We start from the raw sequence: 22,637 nt of genomic DNA on the forward strand, positions 1-22,637 counted from the left end.
ATTCGAAACGAAAAATGTATTTAATTTTGACTTACAGATATCCTTTATAATTGACAACTGGATAACATACTGCAAATTCTAACAGCTACCGAGAAAGAAACATAAGTGAAGTAAAGAGGTCAGGAGGTAACAGTGTAAGAATCAATCTAGGATTATAACTTGCAGAATTCATAATTCTATCTAAATGTATCGGAAAAATTCCTTTGCATTAATAATCGTTTAGGTGAATGCAGAAATTGGAATGCATATCGCAATGATTGTTAAATAAAAATCACAACAAAAGTACAAAAATGGTAAACCATTTCAAATTCATCAACAGTTATCAAAATGAAACAAAGCATTTCACAAATATGTGGTCCGTTACATTTCGATTTAACATTTTCTCAAATAATTTGGAGTACGGATTTTCGTGCATTGGATTATGGAGTGAAGGCAACGTGATTTAAACATTAAGAAATATATTTATTAAAAAAAAAAGCTCATCGCTAAGACAATCTCCATCAATTAGTACCGCTCTTAGTAAAGTAGAAAGTTAGTGAATGATCCTATTTTAGGTAAATCATCCTTACCCATCAAACTAGTTTCGTCTTCATCTAGAGTAAAAATGTTTGTATGAACTTCTAATCCTCTCGTGGATTCTGGTGGATGAGATGCATCTTCTCCCTTCAATTTCTTTACCAGAGTTGTCTTTCCTGCCCCAAAGTAACCCACTACCATTCCACGACCACAGTATACCTTTGTACTCCCTTTTTTGTAGTTTCTGATGAAGGTTTCAATGTCTTCGTTTGACATTCCAAGAACTTCTACAGGGACTTGCACTATACAATTTTCAAAAGTAAATTTTAATGCTTTCCACTTCATGTCTAATTAAATGAATTTTTAGTAAATTGAAAATTAGACTGAAATTGGATTTTCCAATGTATGCATCGTGCTATTCAAAACACTTTCGCAATCTCATGTCATCGTTTGGAACCTTCACCACAAAGTTATCAACAAACACATCCTTTACTATACGACAATAGAGTTCAAGCATTGATTAAATCATTGCAAGTGTTGATGGACAAAGGTTAGAAATTCGTTACATTCGAAATAAAATAGCTATTCGACAAATAATTCATATTGAGAGCAACATTATGACTTTGGCGACATGTTGTCAATTAAGAATGCACATACTTACATATCTGTGCTATTCCATTGCGATACTTCTCATGTTCTGAGGACATGCTTCTTAGGAAATCAATTCCTTGGTTTTCTATTTGATTCTTTACTGTAAATAAAGGCACTAATCGTGATAATGAACAGTAACCAATCCCCTAACTCCTATAACGAATATAAAATTTAAGAGTTGCGCAAATACGGACACAGGATATACTTGAGGTGGAATCGGGTACTTAGGTGGAATAAGTAAGCATCGCCTGTCGACAGGACATACCCACCATAACTCATACATCTTGATCAGGTAAACAGAGTATCCCTTATTCAAAATCAGCGTTTCAAGAACGGCTTAACAATTAGTATAAGACAACATTTGATCCAATGACAGGTTTTAATGATAAACTAGATCGTTATAACATCCATAGAGTTTGCATAATTCTGACTTTAAACGAGACGGTTGAAGCCTATCTATCATCAACTCGATTTAGATTTGATCACACGCAGAACAGGCTCTTTCAAATCGAATCCGTTGAGAGACATCAACGCCATACGTTATTGCTAGTACACCAGATTGTTTTCCACATTTGCCTCTCACTTAAATATATCATTCTACGTACAGTTCTCGCAACGTTATTCTTGACATTCCAATCGTGTGTGTATCCTATCGCATCGTGCATGTATCCTATTCTATCGTGTATCAGAATTTCCGTTTTCTATCGTGTTTTGCGTTTATCAGGTCTATCGTGTATCGTGTTTTGCGTGTATCAGGTTTTCCGTTTATCGTGAAAATCGTTTATCGTGTAGCGTCGAAAACTATCGGGATCGTATATTAAATCTAAAGAAAAAGTACTTTCCGAAAGTTTTATTTGTTTTGTTAAAGAAGCTATATTTAGGAATCGATGAAAGACATTATATTTGAAGGAGAACGTAAAGCTGTCGATTCTAAGGCAGAACAAGAGCTATTTGTCTGTCCAGAGAGAAGGTGAAAATTTAATTCTAAGTAATCTAGAAAGTATGCAGTGGTTTGCTGAGCATACCGAGGACAGTAAATCTGAAAGCTCCATAATCTGATGTTCATAAACATTTCCTTGTCTAGAAAGAATTATTTGTAATTAACACTAACAAAGAAATAGGAAGTTCCAATTTGAAAGAGAAAATCAGTAAATTACATTGTTTATTACGTATATTTTAATATTGGTTCTTTTTCTTCCGATCCCCCCCCCCCTCTATTCTACAGCATTTCGCAAATTCTATGGTCGTTATAACGATCTAGTTCGTCAATACAACCTATCACTGGGTCAAATGCTGTCTGACATGTTTCATACCGATTGTTAAGCTGTTCTTGGCACACTGATTTTGACTGCGGATAAATCCGTTTACCTGATCAGGATATAGGGCTCACGGTGGGTGTGACCGGTCAACAGGGGGTGTTTACTCCTCCTAGGCACCTGATCCCATCTCTGGTGTGTCCAGGGGTCCGTGTTTGCCCAACTATCTATTTTGTATTGCTTATAGGAGTTATGAGATTGATCGCTGTTCATTATCTTCACCTTGCATATACCAACTACTGAACTTGTGCGCGTCACTGTATCTGATTTTGTGTATCACACGTGTTTTGACTGCAACCATTATCAGGGACATTGTATTTTACACATTTTGAAGATTATGTTTTAAAAGAGTGCAGGGGTGCAACACCCCACAGAATTCTGGTCAACTGGGCACGATTCAGCTGTCATCGTTGTATTTTTTAACGTGTACATGTACCCATGTACCAATAGTCGAACTTGTAGATTCTGGAAATCTATGCTGGTTTTGATGATTATTTGAATTTTTTACACACTAAACCCAAACATTTTTAAGCGTTTCAAAATTGCGAATTTAAAGCAAGCCGGGTTTTGTTTATGTTGTTTTTAATAGTTTATTTATGTTTTGTTAACAAAACATTAATTCAAATAAATATGTTCCAATTACTTATGACTATCAATTATCACTCATAGTGTCGAAATAACTAACATATGAGCATATGATGTAGTGCAGTTTTTTTTAAGCGGTCGTTATAAAAATAACTGTCGTTGTTGAATTAGCGGTAATCTTAGAGCTTGATGGTAAATAACCCCTCTTCGCTACACACAAAATATTACTTGGTTTTATTTCATATTCAAGATAATATACATTAGAATAAGAGAGCTACTGAAGCATGATATCACTACATTATATTGCATTTAGTTAATTCCCTGTATAATGTATATACATGTATCAAGCATTAGGTGACAATATAAGTTTTAGGATCATTGGCTGAGAAAATTCATATAGATATATAATGAATTCCATACCGTATATATTTTAGTTTTCTGATGGTAGCTGTGATGGCGTAAAAAAACCAAAAATAGATTTTTTTCTAAAAAGTACGAAAGTGGATGAAAGAAATTTTTTGTTTTAGGTATATAATGAATAATGATTTTTTTCAATATCATTATCAACATAATGTAATTATGTTGTAGGTATCAACATTTCGTTTTGTCTAAATTGCTTCTAAATTGACAATATTTCCATCAGGTTTTCCGTTTTTCGTGAATATCGTTTATCGTGTTGTCTGTTTATCAGGTTTATCGTGAAGATCGTTTATCAGGTTTTGCGATTATCAGGTTTACCGTGTATCCTATCGTATTGTGCGTGTATCCTATCGTATCGTGCGTGTATCCTATCGTATCGTGCGTGTATCCTATCGTATCGTGCGTGTATCCTATCGTATCGTGTGCGTATCCTACCCTATCGTGTGTGTATCCTATCGTATCGTGCGTGTATTCTATTGTATCGTGCGTGTATCCTACCCTATCGTGCTTGTATCGTGTTCTATCGTTTATCATGTTAAGAATAATGTTGCTGGTACTGTAGATGATAACGGTAAACAAGCAACTCAGCTTTCTGAGAAATGGAATGATTTCAGATACCCCATCGTCAACTTCCCCTTTTCTATCTAGCAACATTCCATTATAACCTACATATGGTGTTTACCTCTCTCAAATGATTCGATGCACCTGAAACTTGTTGTGTGTACAACAGTCTTTAAATTAGAGCAAAATTATCAACCCTTACATGAAAAGGTGAAGATAACGAACAGTGATCCATCTCGTACCCCCTGTAAGAAATACAAGATTAAGATATGGGCAAACACGGACTATTGGATACACCCAAATTAGTATGAGGTGTCTAGGAGGAGTAAGCATTCTCGATTGACCGTTCACATCTGTTTTGAGCCCTATATCTTTATTAGGAAAACTGATTAATATGTAGACAACATCAATGTGTAAAGAACGACCCAGCAATAGGTATGAAACACGCCAGACAGCATTCGACTCAACGACACGTTGGATTTGCACAAATGATTATTATAACGACCATATAATCTTGCGTCCTTTAAAATTGATCACACATTGTACATGTTCTCATGTATCGAATCAGTCGAAATATATAAACACCATGTAGAGGTAAACATGGAATATCCCCATGTAGGTATATACTGGAAGTTGACGATGGAGGATCTGAAGTCATCCCCTTTATCATATTGTTGAGTTGTCAATTTGCAATTTACATACATGCCCAATACGATATCCAAATATGAACCCCGTAGGAGTACGGGGTAGAATAGGTCTTTAGTACCCCTTGTTTGTCGCAAGAGGCAACTAAGTGGGTGGTCCCTCGGATGAGACGGCAAAGACCGAGGCCCCGTGCCACTGCAGGTGTAGCACAATAAAGACCCCCTTCTCAAATATCATAAGCGCCGGGCATAGGCATAAGTTATGGAGCCCTTCACCGTCACTGGTGATTTCTCCATATGAGTGAAAAATTCTAGAGAGGGACGTCAAACAATATTCAACTAATATATTTCGAGTTAGTCAAAAATGAAAAAAATGTCGATACAATCAAATGTTGAGTTGGAGGCCACATCAATATTTTTCTTCTAATTTAGAAGCTTGTAAATAAATTCTGTCTAATGCAAGGTGAAGATAACGAACAGTGACTAATCTCATAACTCCTACAAGCAATACAAAATAGAGAATTGGGCAAACACGGACCCCTGGACACACCAGAGGTGGGATCAGGTGCCTAGGAGGAGTAAGCATCCCCTGTTGACCGGTCACACCCGCCGTTAGCCCCATATCCTGATTAGGTAAACGGAGTTATCCGCAGTCAAAATCAGTGTGCCAAGAACGGCTTAACAATCGGCATGAAAGACGTCAGACAGCATTTGACCCAATGCGAGGTCGTATTGACGAACTAGATCGTTATAACGACCATAGAATTTGCGAAATGTTGACTTCAGTCGAGACTGTTGAAATCCCTGTACCATCAACTTGTTTGTCAGTAGCTTACCTCGATTTAAAAACCGACTATACCCAGAACAAGCTCTTGCATGTCGAATTAGTTGAGATATATAAACACCATATGCAGGTGATAATGGAATATTGCTACATAAATGTGGGAAGTTGACGATGGAGAAGCTGAAATCATCCCGTTTGTCATACAGTTGAGTTGTCAGTTTACCGTTAATGTCTACTTTCAATAAAATATCTAGTATGAAGCAGAAGTGAAAACATAAGATTTCTTCAGTTTACTAAATGTTTACAATAACGCAACGTTATCTCGTTGGGCATACCAACTATCAAAACTGCGACGGAATAGGAGACCAAATAATAATTCCGATATTCTGTATTTTATTGGCAGGAAAATGAATCAGTTGAGAGACAGAAAGATGCAGCCAATGATAGAATATAATGCTATACATATACGAGAAGTCGAAAATGAGAAAAAGGAAATCATCTCATTTGCTAATAGCTAGGTTGTCGTTAACATCTATGATTAAGAAATGTTTGGACGTATGCAGATTCCTTTTACATATATTCAGCTCTAATACAGTGTATATTAGTAGAATTTAACAGAAATGCTCAAAAGGATTCTTTAAATTGTTTTGTACAGCAACTTGCAAAACGTGATAGATTATGCACAAGTTGTTGTTTCGATTCCTGTACAGGTTAGGACAAATGGAAGTTATTTTTCTCTTGACTATAAATATCATTAAATCTTACTTCTTTAATTTTATGTTATTCATGACGTACATACAATATCATGCTAAAAGTAATTTTATTAACATTGTCCCTATGAACAGTGAAGATAACGAAAAGCGGCCAATCTTAAAATTCCTATAAGCAATACAAAGCAGAGAGTTGGAACAAGAAGGACCCCTGTATATCAGAGGTGGAATCAGGTACCTAGGACGAGTAAGTATCCCCTATCAACCGGTAACACGCGCTGTGTGATCCCTATGTTTTGATCAGGTATGCGAAGTTATCGGTAGTTAAAATTAGTGTGCCAAAAACGGCATAACCATCGGTATGAAATATATCAGACATCATTTGACCCAGTCATAGGCTCTATGAGCACACTATATTGTTGTAACGATCATAGAATTTGCGAAAGGTATATATCTAACATAAATTCATAATATCATAGTAAGACATGCTTATCAAAAATGAATGAATATAAAGATTATCTTTACCATGAATGTTACGTCAGAGATTAAGATTAATATAAATACAAATACAGATGGTTACCTTCATCAGGGACACTGTACTTTTTATCGTCAGGTTTCTGTGACTCTGAAAACATGAAGAGGTGATAACTGTGATCAATCTCATAACTCCTATGATTAATTTGAATTAAGCTTTGGTCATTTACAGACTTTTGAATATAGCAGATGAAGGATGATGTACGTGAGAGGAGTAAGCATCCCATGTCAATTGATCACAACGACCGTTAGCCCAAAGTTTTGATATGGTAAACGGAGTAACCCGTAGTCAAAATCAGTGTATAAAGAACGGTCTGAAACACGTCAGACAGCATTTCCCCCAATGATAGGTGGCTTTTGTAAACCACATTGGTATAACTACCATAGAATTTGCAAAATTCTGACTTTCAAAGAGATTGTTAAAACCCCAGTAACATCGAGGTGTAAGTCAGTGGCCTGTAATGATTTCAAAATTGATTATACGTAGAACCAGCTCTTGCTTATTGATTCAGTTGAGAGACATAAATGTCATACGCAGGTGATAATGGAATACTACTACATATACTAGCGGAAAAAAGAAACTGTGCATCATGAAATTTAGTATAATTTTCCTTATTTAATATATATTGATAAAATCTAAACAATCGATAAAGGTATTGTTTCTTTTTAACAATATCCGATAGTATCCGACTCAGATGCAGGGACGTTTTCGTCATTAGTGAACACAGGTTGTTTATTGAAGTGTTTGTTCGCACGAGGTTTACTGGCCAATACTGTTTGAAATAAGAAGTATAAAAGGTTTGTTTGGAAACTATTCGTTAAGGAAAGCACTTTAGTTTTGATAATATTTACCCTTTTGTTATACCACGACTCAACGAAAACCAACGTAATCTTGCTGTTGGGATGCTTCAAGCTGGAATGGCACAATATATCGTAGCAAAACATTTTGGAGTTCATCGGAACACTATCCAGTCATTGTGGAAACGTTTCCAACAATCTGGTAACACTCGGGATCGACCACGTTCTGGGCATTCTCGTGTGACGTCGTGTGGACAGGACAACCAAATTAGACTTTTCCACCTGAGAAATCGTTTCCAGACAACAAGTTTGACTGCTCGTAGCATTCCTGGACTTCGACCGATCAGTCCAAGAACTGTGCGTAATCGTCTGCGCGAGCACAACATCAGACCAATACTGCTTCAACGTCATCGTATCGCTAGACTAACGTGGTGCAGACGACATCTGCGATTCAGAATACAGGACTGGGCCAATATTCTGTTCACTGATGAATTCAGATTTCGTTTGGATGGCAGTGACGACCGCTGTAGAGTGTATCGTCTCGTTGGAGAGCGGTACCAGGACGCTTGTGTTATACAACGTCGACAATTCGGTGGAGGTAGCGTTATGGCGTGGGGTGGAATAACAGCACATGGAAGGACCCCTCTACAAATTGTCAATGGAAATCTCACCGGCGTACGCTATCGAGACGAAATTATTCAGTGCCATGTGATACCCTTCATACAGAGATAGCAAAATCACACCAGTCTGCGGCAAGACAACGCAAGGTCACATATTGCACGTGTAGTCAGGGACTTTTTTGTTCAACACAATATCGATGTCTTACCTCGACCACCGAATCCTCCGATTTATCGCCGATCGAGCACGTCTAGGATGAAATGGAACGACGTCTATGCCGTTTACCAAATCAACCTTTGACATTAGATGATCTAGGCCAGGCTTTGACCAACATCTGGAACAACATCCCTCAAGCATGTCTAAACACTTTAGTGGCATAAATGAAGCACCGTTATTAAGCATGCGTAAATGCAAACGGTGGTCACACAAGTTATTAACTTTGTTAATTCAAGTTCGAATACCAGTGTCTTTCGAGTGTGCTGAAATTGACGTTATTCGACGTTAACATTAATGGATTATGAAATGTTGTTACGAATGCATTTGTTGTCGGTATTACAAAAAAATTTGTTCATTTGTTATTTTTTTATTATGTTTTCATATATCAAACAATGCACAGTTTCTTTTTTCCGCTAGTGTACATATGGGGAATTGACGATGGAGAAGCTGAAATAACCCCGTTTGTCAGATTAAGAAATCTAGACAAGTTGTGCTCGATATAAACAAAGGCTTTAAAACCGGTCATACGATGATTGCCAATAGAGATTTAACAAAACCAAACAAACCCGATTTGAAAAGACAACATAGCCCTTAATGTTAACAAACTTTTCAGTAAAATTGAATAGCAAGCCTCTAAGTTAAGATATAAATGAGGGCATTGTAAAATGCAAAATTCAAACTTTGATGTTTTGCTAAATCATCGGGAACCATCGGTGTCGCAAGCCACGCCTATTATCTATCAAATGCCGTGGCTGTATGAGAAAACAAATCCTCAACTTCATGAATATCTTTGTTCATTAGTCAACCAATCGGTGGCCTTCCATGGTTTTTTTTTTGGTGGAAAGAAAAACCATTCGAAGGTCATTGCGTGCTCGTAGCGGAATAATCCTAGGATCGCCGAATGAGAACAAACTGGACACTTCTTAGCTGTTGTAACTAATGGACGCTTTTTTGTTGACTTCACCAGTGCAATGCATTTATCATACGGTATGCGTAACCACGCCACTCTCTTTAGATAATTGTTTCATCAACCCTAGTTTTTCAGATTTCAACACATCCACTTTACCCCGAATTCCCTCATGATGTTTGGGAATACGATTAAGTTTATTAACACAGACTTTACAAGCGAAGCTACTGCTGTTAATTTCATTTGATAAATACTTATAAACATTACTTGTTTCTGTAAACAGGGATCGATAGCCTTTTCTGTCCGTCATTTCTTGTAAACAAACACTGCGCGTTTTAATAGTGGAATATCGAAAATATGTTTTGTATGTATGATTGGTTAAAGAAATCATTGTGTCATTTTATGAAGATTAATGACAATCGATGGTGTTGCTGATCATGCAGTAACAATTTGAGGTAGGGTAGGTACTAACGGACTCAGTAACCGTGGCTAGAGACGATGTAGGGGCCATATGCCACAGCTAAAGTTAGATGGTCCTATAAATATAAGAAAACAACATGCATGTACAATATAGTTGTGTGCATGTATAGTATTCAAGTTCATTACTGCAACATAGTTACCATGCATGTACAAATGTTTTGTGTTTATTTCATGCATTGATAGATTTGACGGCTAATTCTCTGTTCATCAGGCAGTGCAATTGTTTTTCTTTTCGTTTGTTTTCCTTTGTCATTTGTTTCTGTGATTCTGGACGTTGCGCATCATAATCCTCCTCTGTTGGTCTAATTTGGTCGAATCAATATTATATTCTCTAGGTAAATTAACAATATTATGCGTAAAATATTGCCTCCCAAATAAACGTTACCATTAATGGGTCCAATAGTTGATAGAGGGGTATTGCCAAGAATTTTTTTACGATTTAGAATCTAGAAGTAAGCTGCAAATGATTGTTTTATTATGAAGCGGAATCTTTTGTAACATGGGTATGGAAAGCAACTAAGTGCAAATAAACAGTTCCTCTAAGAAATTCTAAAGAGGAACTATCCATCTAAAAATATCTGCTAAAGTAAACATTTGGTCCTCTTTATCCATTATGTAAACAAATTGTGTCAAAATATATGGGGAAATCATGGGAAAATGTCTTTAAAATAATTCAATTGTTTGTTAATATGTCAAAAGGTTGCGCCCACGATTACATCATTTTCCCCTAAGACCTTTCACCCGCATATATAATTAGCTAATTAAAAATGGCGTCGTGGAGCTAGTGTAGACACAATTATTTTGAGGTCGTGCCATCAAGCCGTACGTACATAGATTGCACGTGAACTGGACACGCTCATAAAATATCAAACTAGCACATTATATTGGGTATTGTAAAATTTTGCCAAGATATCAACTTTAGAAATAAAAGATGTGGCCATGTATTTCTAGATACGAACGTGTTTAATGTATTGTACAAGTTTGTGTCAAAGTGAATTGTTTTACAGATATAATTATTCCATATCATTATTTGCTATGGGGAAATTAATTAATATATCAGCCTAGTGGTCTCTCTCTGCATTTACTGATTGGAACTTATCAGCAGAATACTACTAAATTGGTAAAGCATTGAAGAGGACAATTTAACGTTTTAAGAAAGCAGACTTGTACAAATAACAACCCCCACTCATGTTGTGTTGAAAATAGAGGTAGACTAAGTGAATACTTTTTATTTATTTTTAAATTTGGATACGGATATAAAGTGAAGGTAAACATGCTAACTTAGAGGCATTTTTATTTAGATTTAAATTGCGTGCCATGAACAGAAATTTTCATGTGCAGCATCACGGAAAATATATTATTCTAAATGTAGGCGAAGTAAATCTATTGATTGGACAAAGGTATTTTTAGTCGAGGGCTTGTATCGATCGATCGGACTATCGTGAACTGTGTATACACCTGATCCCACCTTTGGTGTGTCCAGGGGTCCGTGTTTGCCCAACTATCTATTTTGTATTGCTTGTAGGAGTTATGAGATTGATCACTGTTCGTTATCTTCACCTTGCATGTAGCTTACTTTTGATTTAAATACAAATTGCGAATCAATACTAGCTGCATTATTGTCAGACTGCACTAGCAATGCACTTCACAGGATTAACGATACTTTTCCAACTTATCTCGTTCATCTCCGGATTTGATAGAAACTCCTGATTTTACTAGCCTTCTCATTGTAATTTTCACGCGCTTTTAAACAACAGAAATCTTTTGGAACACCTTTTCTTTAGAATTTTAGTTTTTACACTTTTCAAAAAATAAATGAATATAAATATTATCCTGGCCATGAATATGAAGCCATAAAATGATGCATATTTATAAAAAAAAAAAAAAATACAAAATTTTACCTTCATCGGGGACACTGTCTTCTTTATCTTCAGGTTTCTTTGACTCTTAAAACATAAAGTAATATCAATTGTTGTTTATAATGAATGATCCTACCTTGCAAAAATATTTTCCTGTAATAATTTCTCTAACATTGGAATTATTTTGTATTTAGTGCCGTTGAATTTTAATTGTATAATAGTTTATATTTTTGAGAAAACAATGTGAAAACGAATTTCAACATTTTTGTGGTCATTTGATTCAGTAGCATGTGGAGCGTTTACCGAACAAATGTTGGTCACTAACAGCGATCAATCTCATCAATCTAAACAATCCAAACTTGAGAAGTGGGCAAGCACTGACCTCTAATTATATCAGATGTGGATTCAGTGGCATAAGAGGAGTAAAAATCACTTGCTGACCGGCGAAATCCGAATAATCCGTAGGTAAAATCCGTAAGTAAAAACTGCACAACAATTGATTGATTGCTGTTTCACGCCCTTTTGATAATTTGTCAGCCATTTTACGACAGGAGGCCTAACAATAGTTATGTTTTACTACGGTAGGTAAAATATTATCATCGTCCAACAATAATCATGCTTTACTTACCATTAGCACGAATGCTATAGAAATTAAATCGTCATTCTTTCCACGCTGATTTTGACAACGATTTCTTTTTTCATTTACCTTATAAAGATATAGATCTATCGCGAGTATGTCTGTTCGAAATGAATTACTTTTTCCTCCTAGTCACATTATCCCACCTATGTCAGTAGAACGGCAGTGGTTCCCCTCTGCTGAATTTTGTATGTTTGCACCTCCTGGGAACCTTTTCGCACCTCTGATATTTCCTGAGGTCCTCGCATCCTCTTGGTTTTTATTCTCTGCGAAATCTATCTCTGTTTGTTTATTCACGTGTTCATCATATGAACGACCGTAAATTTATGAAAACTTTGATTTCAGTCTAGATTCTTGAACACTTCATAACATCTACAGCTTTGTCAGTAGTCTGTTTCCGTTTAGAAATTAACAATCTACATAATACGCTCCGTATGGAGTCAGTTACGTGTAGAAATTGTTAGAAATTGTCATAAATATTTCAGAAATGACACCTTACCAGCAGTAGGGTTACTATTTTCTTCATATCCATCTCTCTGTTTGTCTATTGATGTAAGTGCTAAAATAAACAAACACAGCTCGCTTGTTCACTAATTCTATTCACACACAATTAAAACAGAACAAATCTTATACCAACATATATGACAGAAAAACGACAAAAAGAATAATATTGACAATGTGTGTAGATGGTGAAAACAGGATATCAATTTTCTACATCTATGTCTCTACATCTGTACATATATGACTATATCCAATGTCAAGCATTATTCATGATATAAAAAGTCCAATACATCAACTGTAATTCATGTTAATTTGCAATAGAGCTCATTATGCTACACTTTCCTGCTATGTTTGAAATGTGTTGGATTTCCTATTTCGTCCACTGGTTATGATTCTGTATTCCGTGTATCATAAAAGAAGAGTACGGGATTCTGCACTGATCCCATTACAAACCAGTGCTGTTTGTTTTTATATAGATAAACTCATACTACGTTTTCACCACAGATAAAACACACATTGCGCCATCCTATGATGCAACCCGTCTATCAGGTACAAAGAAAACTACAGGTAAGATATAAACCTATGGATCTTTTGTTCTATACAAACCTTTAAAATAATATATGAATAGGATACTACTTACGTTGGATTTCATCGTCGTTTCCTGGAAATAATGAAAAACACATTAGATAGTTATCAGGTTTAGCGGTCTCATCCGAAGGGCCGCCTCTTGCGACAAGCAAGGAATACTGACGACCTGTTATAACCAGGAAATAAAGAAAAAACGCCCAGCAAGATTTACATATAATTGCATATTGGTAATATTGCTGTTTAAATCTGTAGATTTTTTTCAAATCTCTTAAATTACTTCTCCTATAAACATACAAGTGAAAGTAACGAAGTGATCAATCCCATAAACGCTTTAATAAATACATTAAGATATAGCTAGTTAACGATCCCCCCAAAACAGCAGAGACGGAATCAGATGCCTAGGAGGAGTAAGCATCCCCTGTAGACTGGTCACACCTGTCTGAAACGTTGTATCTTACATGTAATCAGGTGAAAGTGTAATCCGTTGTCAACCTGTCTTATTTTCAGAAATGCAAACTCTGTCAAATTGAGTCGCAATCATCGCCTATATGTATTATTGTATGACTGGTAAAACTGCAGCTTTCCAGTAAAAAAAATCCATTTTTAGTTTTAAAAATCCGCTTTTAGTTTTTAGTTTTGTAATCAAACAAAACAATAAAATCTTCTGAGATGAGAATATATAAAGTTATTATATTGTGATAAACCTATATTTGCTTCAATTGAAGATATCTTCTAAATGGCACATTAATAGTATTACCATATTTAGGCTGTTTTAGGCGGAACACAAATTTAATGGATATGCGTTGATTTGTTGTATATTGCATAACGTCCCGTTTGATAATCTTTCATTCATATGTAGACCTCATAATTTGTGATAAAGGGCTGCAAAATTTAGGCCCATGCTCGGTGCTTACTGCCTTTGAGGATGAAGGACGCTATTGTGCTACTGCTGCTGTGACACGGGGCCTCGGTTTTTGCAGTCTCGTTTGAAGGGCCGCCTCATCTAGTCGCCTCATATGACAAGTAAGTGATACGGAGGACCTATTCTAACCGGATCCCCACAGGATTCATAATCATAGTGTTATACTACACACTGTTTCCTCTGAAGTTACATGTAAATCGATAAATTGAATGTGAATACTTGATATAGTCAGTATAAATTTCGATGTCTTTAACTTTGCTCATTATATGACATGGGTATTTACTATGTAATGTTAGTATGTTTACATCATACATTTGTGTGTGTTTCATTTCTTACGTTAATAAAAGAATACTCCTGAACATATCTTCATAAGTCACGTATTCTTAATTTTTACGATCGTAAATTTATGAAAACTCATAATTTCAGTCAAGACTGTAGAAAAACCTATAACATCTATATTTTTGTTTCTAGTCTGTTTCCATTTAGAAATTATCATTCCAAGTAACACGCTCCGCATCGAATCACTTACGTTTAGGAGTTGCTAGAAATTGTCTAAATTATATTAGAAATGACACCTTACCAGCAGGAGGGTTGCTACTTTCTTCATATCTATTTCTCGGTTCAGTGAGTGCTAAAACAAACAAAGACAGCTCACTTGTTCATTAATTATATTTAAACACAATTAAAATAGAACGAATCTTATACCAACATATATGACACAGAGAAACGACAAAAAGAATAATAATGACGTTGCGTGTAGAATTGTTCTTCTACACCAACGCGTTTACAAATGTACATAAACTGACTATATTCAATGTCAAGCATTACACATGTATATAAAAAACAATATATTGTCTATAATTCATGTTGATTTGCAATAGAGCTCATTATGCTACACTTTCCTGCTATGCTTGAAATGTCTTGGATTTCCTATTTTGCCCACTGTTTATGATTCTTTATTGCGTGTATCGTAAAAGAGGAGTGCAGCATTTTGCACTGATCCAATTACAAACCAGTGCTGTTTGTTTCCATGCAGAAAGAACGACTCATACTACATTTTCACCACATATGATATACACATTGCGCCATCCTATGATGCAACCCGTCTTTCAGGTACATACAAAACTACAAGTAAGATATAACCCTATGGATGTTTTGTTCTACACAAACCTTTGAAATAATATCTGAATAGGATACTACTTACGTTGGGATTCTTCGTCGTTTCCTAGAAATAATGAAAAACACATTAGATAGTTATCAGGTTTAGCGGTCTCATCGAAGGGTCACCCCATTCGATCGCCTTTTACAACACTTTAATACTGACTACCCATTATAACCCGGAAATTTTGTAAAAACATCTTTGCAAGTTCAAACTTACATATAATTACATTTTGAAAATATTGCTGTTTAAATCTGTAGATTTTAAAAAAGATATCTTATGTTAATTCTATAAATGAACAAGTGAACATAACTCTTTAATAAATACATTAAGAGATAGCTAAATGATAATCCCCTGAAATAGCAGAGATGGAATCATATATATATATATATATATATATATATATATATATATATATATATATATATATATTATAATTTACATCTGCATGCAAGATAACTATTTTGACATGCAAGGAAAATAACGTCCAAAAAAGCTGTCTTTAAATGTTTTCTGTAACAAAATATTAAATCATTTAGAAGTATTGTAATTTTTAATCAAACATTTTTAAGAGGCTTGTAAAGATCTTATTGATTGTTTAAGGCTACAGATTAAATATATTTTAGAAATGTTCTTAAATTAACGTACCCAGAAACCACATAAAAGACACGAATAACATGGATTTTAAGATAAGAAACTTGGTGTAAGTAATATACAGTTAACAGCACACTTTTATGTAAAAACACACATATGTATATGTAGTGTATTTATTAATGTAAAATTTATTTAAAAATCAACCGAACTGTAAATATCAATGACTCCTTATCTTTTTTAACAAGTTTGTTTTAGTCATTGTTAGAATGATTATATTTGTACGAATTTCGTATCATGCAATAAAAATGTGTCAGGAACCGTTCATTACTGTCGGATCTTGACTAATGTTGATGCATCGTCGCGCATACTCATTGTTTGCAACTTATAGATATTAATATACAATGCAAAATGTTAAAATCAACCAACCAATTGATTGGTAACTACTACTATTACTACTACTAGTACAGCAGTAGTAGTATTAGAAGTAGTAATAGTAGTAATGTTAGAAGTCTTAGAAGTAGAAAAAGTAGTAGTAATAGTAGTAGTAGTAGTATTACTAGTGGTTGTAGTAATAGTAGTAGTGGTAGTAGTAGTCGTGGTGGTAGTAGTAGTAGTTATAATAGTAGTAGTCCTAGTAGTACTAATGGTATTAGTCTTAGAAGTAGAAAGAGCAGCAGCAGTAGTAGTAATAGTAGTTGCAGTAGTACATGTAGTTGTAGTAGTAATGATAATATTAGTAGTAGTAGTTGTTGTTGTAGTAGTAGTATTTGTAGTAGTAGTATTAGTTTTAGTAGTATTAGTTTCAGTTGTGGTTGTAGTGGTACATGTAGTATTAATAGTAGTAGTAGTAACAGTATTAGTATCAGTAGTAGTAGTAGTAGTTGTTGTTGTTATTGTTGTTGTTGTTGTAGTTATAATAGTAGTAGTAGTAGTAGCAATGGTTGTTATACTAGTGGTAGTAGTAGTTGTTGTTGATTTTGTTGTTGCAATAAATGAATCATTAGTAATTGAGTTATACAATTCGAAAGTTTGTTTTACTTTTGTTAGTGTGGTGTTTTCGTTGTTTCTTCCTTCTGAGAACAAGACACACTAAAATCAGCAGGCCAGCAATAACACATATTCCAGCTAACACACCTCCCACAACTGCCCCTACATCAGGTGCATCTTCTATGGATGTGGTCGTGTTGTAGAGAGTATTCACAGTTGTGTTAGAGAAGCCCGAGTAGGTGGATGCTGTGTCCATCAAGTCTTTGGTAGTGAATGGTGAGGTCCTATCATCGTAGACATGGAGATTAGAAATCAGGTTTACATGTATTACAAAATAAAAAGAATATAATAATATTAAGTATTGACTTACAGATTTGGACATGATGGATCAGCAAGAAAACACTGGTTCTCTGTGTTGATATTCAGACAGGCGGGATCTACAATACACAGAACGAAGTAAACTCATATTGTCAGAAATAGATTTTATTCAATCATGACTGTTAAGTGTATAATAATAAACGCCTTCTTACATTTGTATATATCATTGGCAAGGTACGGCTTACTCGGACAACCATTGATGAAGTGTTGACATTTGCTATAGTAGAACTGGCCCCCTTCTGTCTCCAAACAATAACCTTTACAAGAAAATAAAGATAACGAACAGTGATCAATCTCATCAATAATATAAACAATACAGATTTAAAGACACGGAGCCTTAACATAACAAATATCGGATCAGGTGTCTAGATGGATTAAGCACCCCTTATCGACCAGTCACATCCGCCGTGAGCCCTATATCTTGACCAGGTAGTTACAATCAGTATGTAAAGAACTGTCTAACAATGAACATGCACTACATCAGACTGCATATGTACAAATAGCAGGCTGTAATGGAAAATTATATCATTATGACGACTACAGAGTTTATAAAAAATGTTGAATATATATGCATTTTATTGGATTAAGGTTATTTAGCAATCTTTTAAAACAGTTTTCTTCATGTGACATGTGTATCATGCTATATATATATTAATCTGTTGTGTCTTGGGTGACTTTTTGCGCATCCATCTGCGATATATCTCATTTCTCTGAATGCTTTATATTATTATTCAAGTTGTGAATGACCCACAGTGGTTAAATCTTCACTAATCGCTGTTAGTGGAGTGTTGTTTATGCTATCTCATACATTGGTATTGATTTTAAAGAAAACATGACTCAGAAGATAAAGAAAAGCAAACAACAAAGATAAATGAAATGCATAAGAAAACTGAAGGAGGGATCGCTGGACAAGTGTTGTGGAATAAATAAGGGTTTCGAGTACTAAGGAGAAAATTGAACCCGTTCGAAAACGGATGGGGATATTGCGGGAGGTACATAAAATTGACAACAGTTTGAAAGGTAATATCTAATATCTCACCGTCTACTACCAACGGAATGCCTCCTTCATGATAGAATTCCACAAGTCCAGTCTTCTTGGAGTTAGGAAGACATGCATACTGGTCATTCCCATGCCCGTCTTTACTACAGTTTAGTCTCGCTGATGCCGCGAGGACTTCTGTAAGGTTTGTTGGGCACGATTCGACAATGCCACTCATAACTGGAACGAAAATTAAATATATTGGTTACACATATTCATATTCCTATTCCCACAAGAAAGGTTTTTAATTTTATTAGCTTTTCTTGGAAACCACCAATAGGTTTTTTCCTATTAGGTGCATACTATAGGAAATAGAGGAGAGAGAGAGAGAGAGAGAGAGAGAGAGAGAGAGAGAGAGACGCACAGACAGAGAGGTGACTGGAAACCCATGAGTCACTTACAGTTCTATGTTCAAAACGAAAGTGAATGTATTATTTGAATAACCTTTTGCTTAATTCTAAATTTGTAGAGGTATATACTTTGAGATACTAAATTCGATTTAGATTTTCCATGCCTGTAAATGTTCAAGAAATGACAGCATTTTAACAATGTGATTTTTTCAAACGGTACATGCCGATCACACGGGCAGAGTAAATATTATTAATGCGCTGCTTTATCAGATATTTCATTCAGGTTTTTAGTCCCACTTTGCAAGGCCCTGGCTATGGGTGTTGCTAAAACGCGGAACGGAAAACGGAACGGAAAATAGTGTACGCAATGATATTATGAGTAGGTCAGCATTTTGTGAAATCAAAAAGCTTATTATCAACAAGGGAAGCATAAATTACAGAAAGAATGGGAAGTAATCCACCGTTTCATATACTCCATACTAATGTATATTTATTTCAAAACCCTTGACTTACCATGAAAAATATTAAGCAGTAGGTACCATCGTTTTTCCCGACTTTGTCATTTTCTGCCCCGCCCCCTCGACTGTGACAGTATGTTGTTTCACAAATAAAGGGAAAAAAGGAATAACATACTGAAAAAATGAACAATAATCTAACCCCTTTCAAATTTTATATCCAATGGATGAAAGCCCCCCCCCCCCCCCTCCAAAAAAAAAAACATTGTAAAAGATACGATAATTTTTTAAGATCTAGTATTTGAATTTAGTTTAACACCTGTAAATACACATGTATGTATCATATCAAATTTAAAAGCGAACGAGTCCGGTGTGCATAAAAGGTTTGCCTCATTTGGGAGAAATTTATGTGGAAGTCTGTACTTGCGGATTAGTGTTGAGCCCGAAGAGATACAGCGAGAAAGTAAGATTGAAACAGAATCAATGAAAACTAAGGTAAAGTTTATGATCCGTAGTAAAGAATTAACAGATTTACTTCATAATATATGAAACATCTAAAAAGGATAACAGAGAACTTATGCTTGAATGGAATTAAAAGGTCATCTCATTATTAATCTAACTAATAAGATACAAACATTTAGTTTAGAAATAAACTGCCAGAAGTCCACACTATCTAGGATTGGAGTGCTGTGGTCAATAATCAACGGTTTAACTTGTTGACTTAATAAGATCATGAATTATTATTGTTTTATACATAATACACTCCCTCTTGTAGGTAAAATTGACACAATTACACGTTTTTTTTATGTAAATACATGTACATGTGCGTTAATGACGTTTTCCCCAAAAGGGGGAGGGGCTTTAAACCACATGTGTTCTTCCTATTCTCTACCGATAGCTGTCACTGCTAGCCATAGGTTCTTGAGTCAAGGATACTGCACTATAACTTACATGTGTATATGTAAACAATGGAGGAAATTCGAATCTCGAATAAATATTTCTCTCCGATTTATGGTGTCTCTTTAACATGTTTACATGTTCAGGAAGCTTAAATGCACGTGTCATTATCACAAAACACTAATGTATCCATGTTTTAAAAATGTTTTATCCCACTGATTCATAATATATAACAAGGCTTGCGACTCAATCTCTCCCTTTCCGTACCCCATGAGACACTATGTTGACAGGGACTAGGATAAAGTACGTTACTCTAGTCCAAAATGCAAACAGCCAAATATGCTTCCACTTTTTTCTTTAAAATATTGACGATTTCTGTCTTGAGTTCTAATTCAGTTTGTACCAATTAAATAAGTAGTGTTACATGTAGTTCTAAATGACTAACTGGCGATTTTAATTAGATTGGCCGTATTTAACAAGATAACCCGTCTCGAAGATTTGCTACAGATTAGGGTAACGTTTTTGGAATGTTAATACACGATCAGCGTAAAGTTTGATCACGATTAGGGTAAAGTTATTTATCGTACATTCAAATATGCAATGCATTTATTTTATAATTCATTTTATAATTGATATAGAACTGAAAAAGTTTTTAAAGGCAGTTTATGCGAACAAAGTTTGATAGACGTACGTAGAGGTCACACTAATTATATAAATAAACTTTTCACTTATATCAAATCAATAAGAATTCAAGTTGCGTGTAATTATAAAAGTTTAGTACTTTTTGACATTATATCATATTTTCCATTTCATGTTCGTTATTTTTGTCATATGGAGAATATTTATTTACTAATCCGTCGTGAAATTGACGTTTTCCTTGGTGTCCAATATTACATGTACATGTAAATTCTCTGTGAACGTCACCAACATAAGGAGAACAATAGAGATCACAAACAAATAGCGTATCTTACAGATTGGTAACTGAACTCCAGCGGTAGCTCAGTGATATCTTCGAAACCGGGAAGTCGTGAGTTCAAGCCCCGTTCATGTCATGGCCGCATCAAACCTAAGACGTAAACATAGTGGAGGTAATGATTGCTCCTTCGCCAAAATCACGGACCTTTAGGATATGACCTGGAAACCGGAGGTCCCGTGTGGCGACAGGTGTTGGCATATTAAAGGATCATCATTGTTACAGCTGTAAGCGCTAAGCATAGGTCTAAGTTTGTAGTACTTCACCTACAACTGGTGGCGTTTCAATATAAGTGTGAAAAATAATTATCGATGGGACATAAAACAAACAACCAACGAAAGGAATTTATTGTCAGTGTATATCATGGAATGTGGCCCTATATTGGGAATGATTTCTGTAAGCTAGACTAGTTGGATATGCATGGGTGTCGGAACAAGGGGAGGGTGGGGGCTTAATCTTCACCAAGAATTATCCCAAAACATATATTGTTTAGCCGAAAGTGTCCTGATCAACGACATTAACCCTTTCTAATATACTTTTGACGCCTATGATTTGCATAGTCTAATTTCATTTCATTAATTTGAACGAAGTTTAAGTTTGTTTTGTTTTTATTATTATTCATTTATCTATCTATTTATTGCATTTTCGGAATGTTAAACTTTGCTCTTTCGTATTCACCATTGTTTTTATTTAAACCCGGAATGTCTGTAATATAATTTAGTTTGTATATCCGTTATGTTTCTAACTAAAGAATGTAACAGTTTCACTTTAATTTCCATGAATAATTCAATGACGATGACTAACACATTACTACATGTAGTAACCTATTATTGTTACTGGATCCGATGGAAACTTAATTGTTTTTCAACACGGCGAAGCAACTACCCCAAACGACGAATTATGTTAACCACAAAGTAGTGTATTCTGGTTTGAAGAAGGCGGAGCATTTCACCATTCTTAGAAAGTTGAGGATCGTATTACTATGTATTGATACCATTACCTTCACTTTGTTCTTTATCAAATGATATGGTTCCTCTAAAACACCCATGGGACATCTTATATACAACAGACCAGAAGTCATGGCTGGTATCGATATATCGTATAGTATTTAGATTGATAGTATATTGTTTAACGCCCATCTCGAGATTTGTTCACCCACATGGAAATATATAGGAGAAATAACCTATGTCAAGAAAATGATGAACAACTTTTTTCGGAAAAACTGTAAAGTCACTCCTCCCCTCTATTCAAACACTCTACTCGTTTTTGCAAAATGCTCTTTAAACTCGTTTTCATCAGTTGTTTACATTTTCTTTTCGATTCTGCTTCACATTTTGAGGATTTCAGGTTCAACTGCGTTCATGTTTTCTATGATACATTCATATGTAGCTGTATATACCTCATATATTTGTATAATGAGTGCAAAATGATACAAGCGTACTTGCCTGTCGCCATCTTGGACTAGGGTAATGTACTTTATCCTAATCCGTTTCTACACAGTGATGAGAGATATTTGTCGATTAAAAGTTATTTACACTGCTTACCAGCTAGTGTCAGA

At 35.2% G+C, this 22,637-nt stretch overlaps 1 protein-coding gene across 1 annotated transcript in view; it reads right to left on the reverse strand.

The window, feature by feature from the left end:
* Positions 1-22,637, reverse strand: part of LOC125656545 (uncharacterized) — a 185,434-nt gene that overhangs the window by 152,005 nt on the left and 10,792 nt on the right. The window contains exons 2-13 of the mRNA XM_056143767.1: positions 18,405-18,584; positions 17,518-17,622; positions 17,358-17,424; positions 17,039-17,271; positions 15,452-15,472; positions 14,828-14,878; positions 13,378-13,398; positions 12,736-12,795; positions 11,642-11,686; positions 6,768-6,812; positions 1,178-1,267; positions 570-818 (exon numbers count right to left, since the gene is read on the reverse strand). Coding sequence (XP_055999742.1) covers positions 570-818; positions 1,178-1,267; positions 6,768-6,812; positions 11,642-11,686; positions 12,736-12,795; positions 13,378-13,398; positions 14,828-14,878; positions 15,452-15,472; positions 17,039-17,271; positions 17,358-17,424; positions 17,518-17,622; positions 18,405-18,582 — 1,165 coding nt within the window. The 5' untranslated portion in view covers positions 18,583-18,584. The remainder of the gene's footprint in view (positions 1-569; positions 819-1,177; positions 1,268-6,767; positions 6,813-11,641; positions 11,687-12,735; positions 12,796-13,377; positions 13,399-14,827; positions 14,879-15,451; positions 15,473-17,038; positions 17,272-17,357; positions 17,425-17,517; positions 17,623-18,404; positions 18,585-22,637) is intronic.

This window comes from Ostrea edulis, chromosome 7, assembly GCF_947568905.1.
Source record: "Ostrea edulis chromosome 7, xbOstEdul1.1, whole genome shotgun sequence".
NCBI lineage: Eukaryota > Metazoa > Mollusca > Bivalvia > Ostreida > Ostreidae > Ostrea > Ostrea edulis.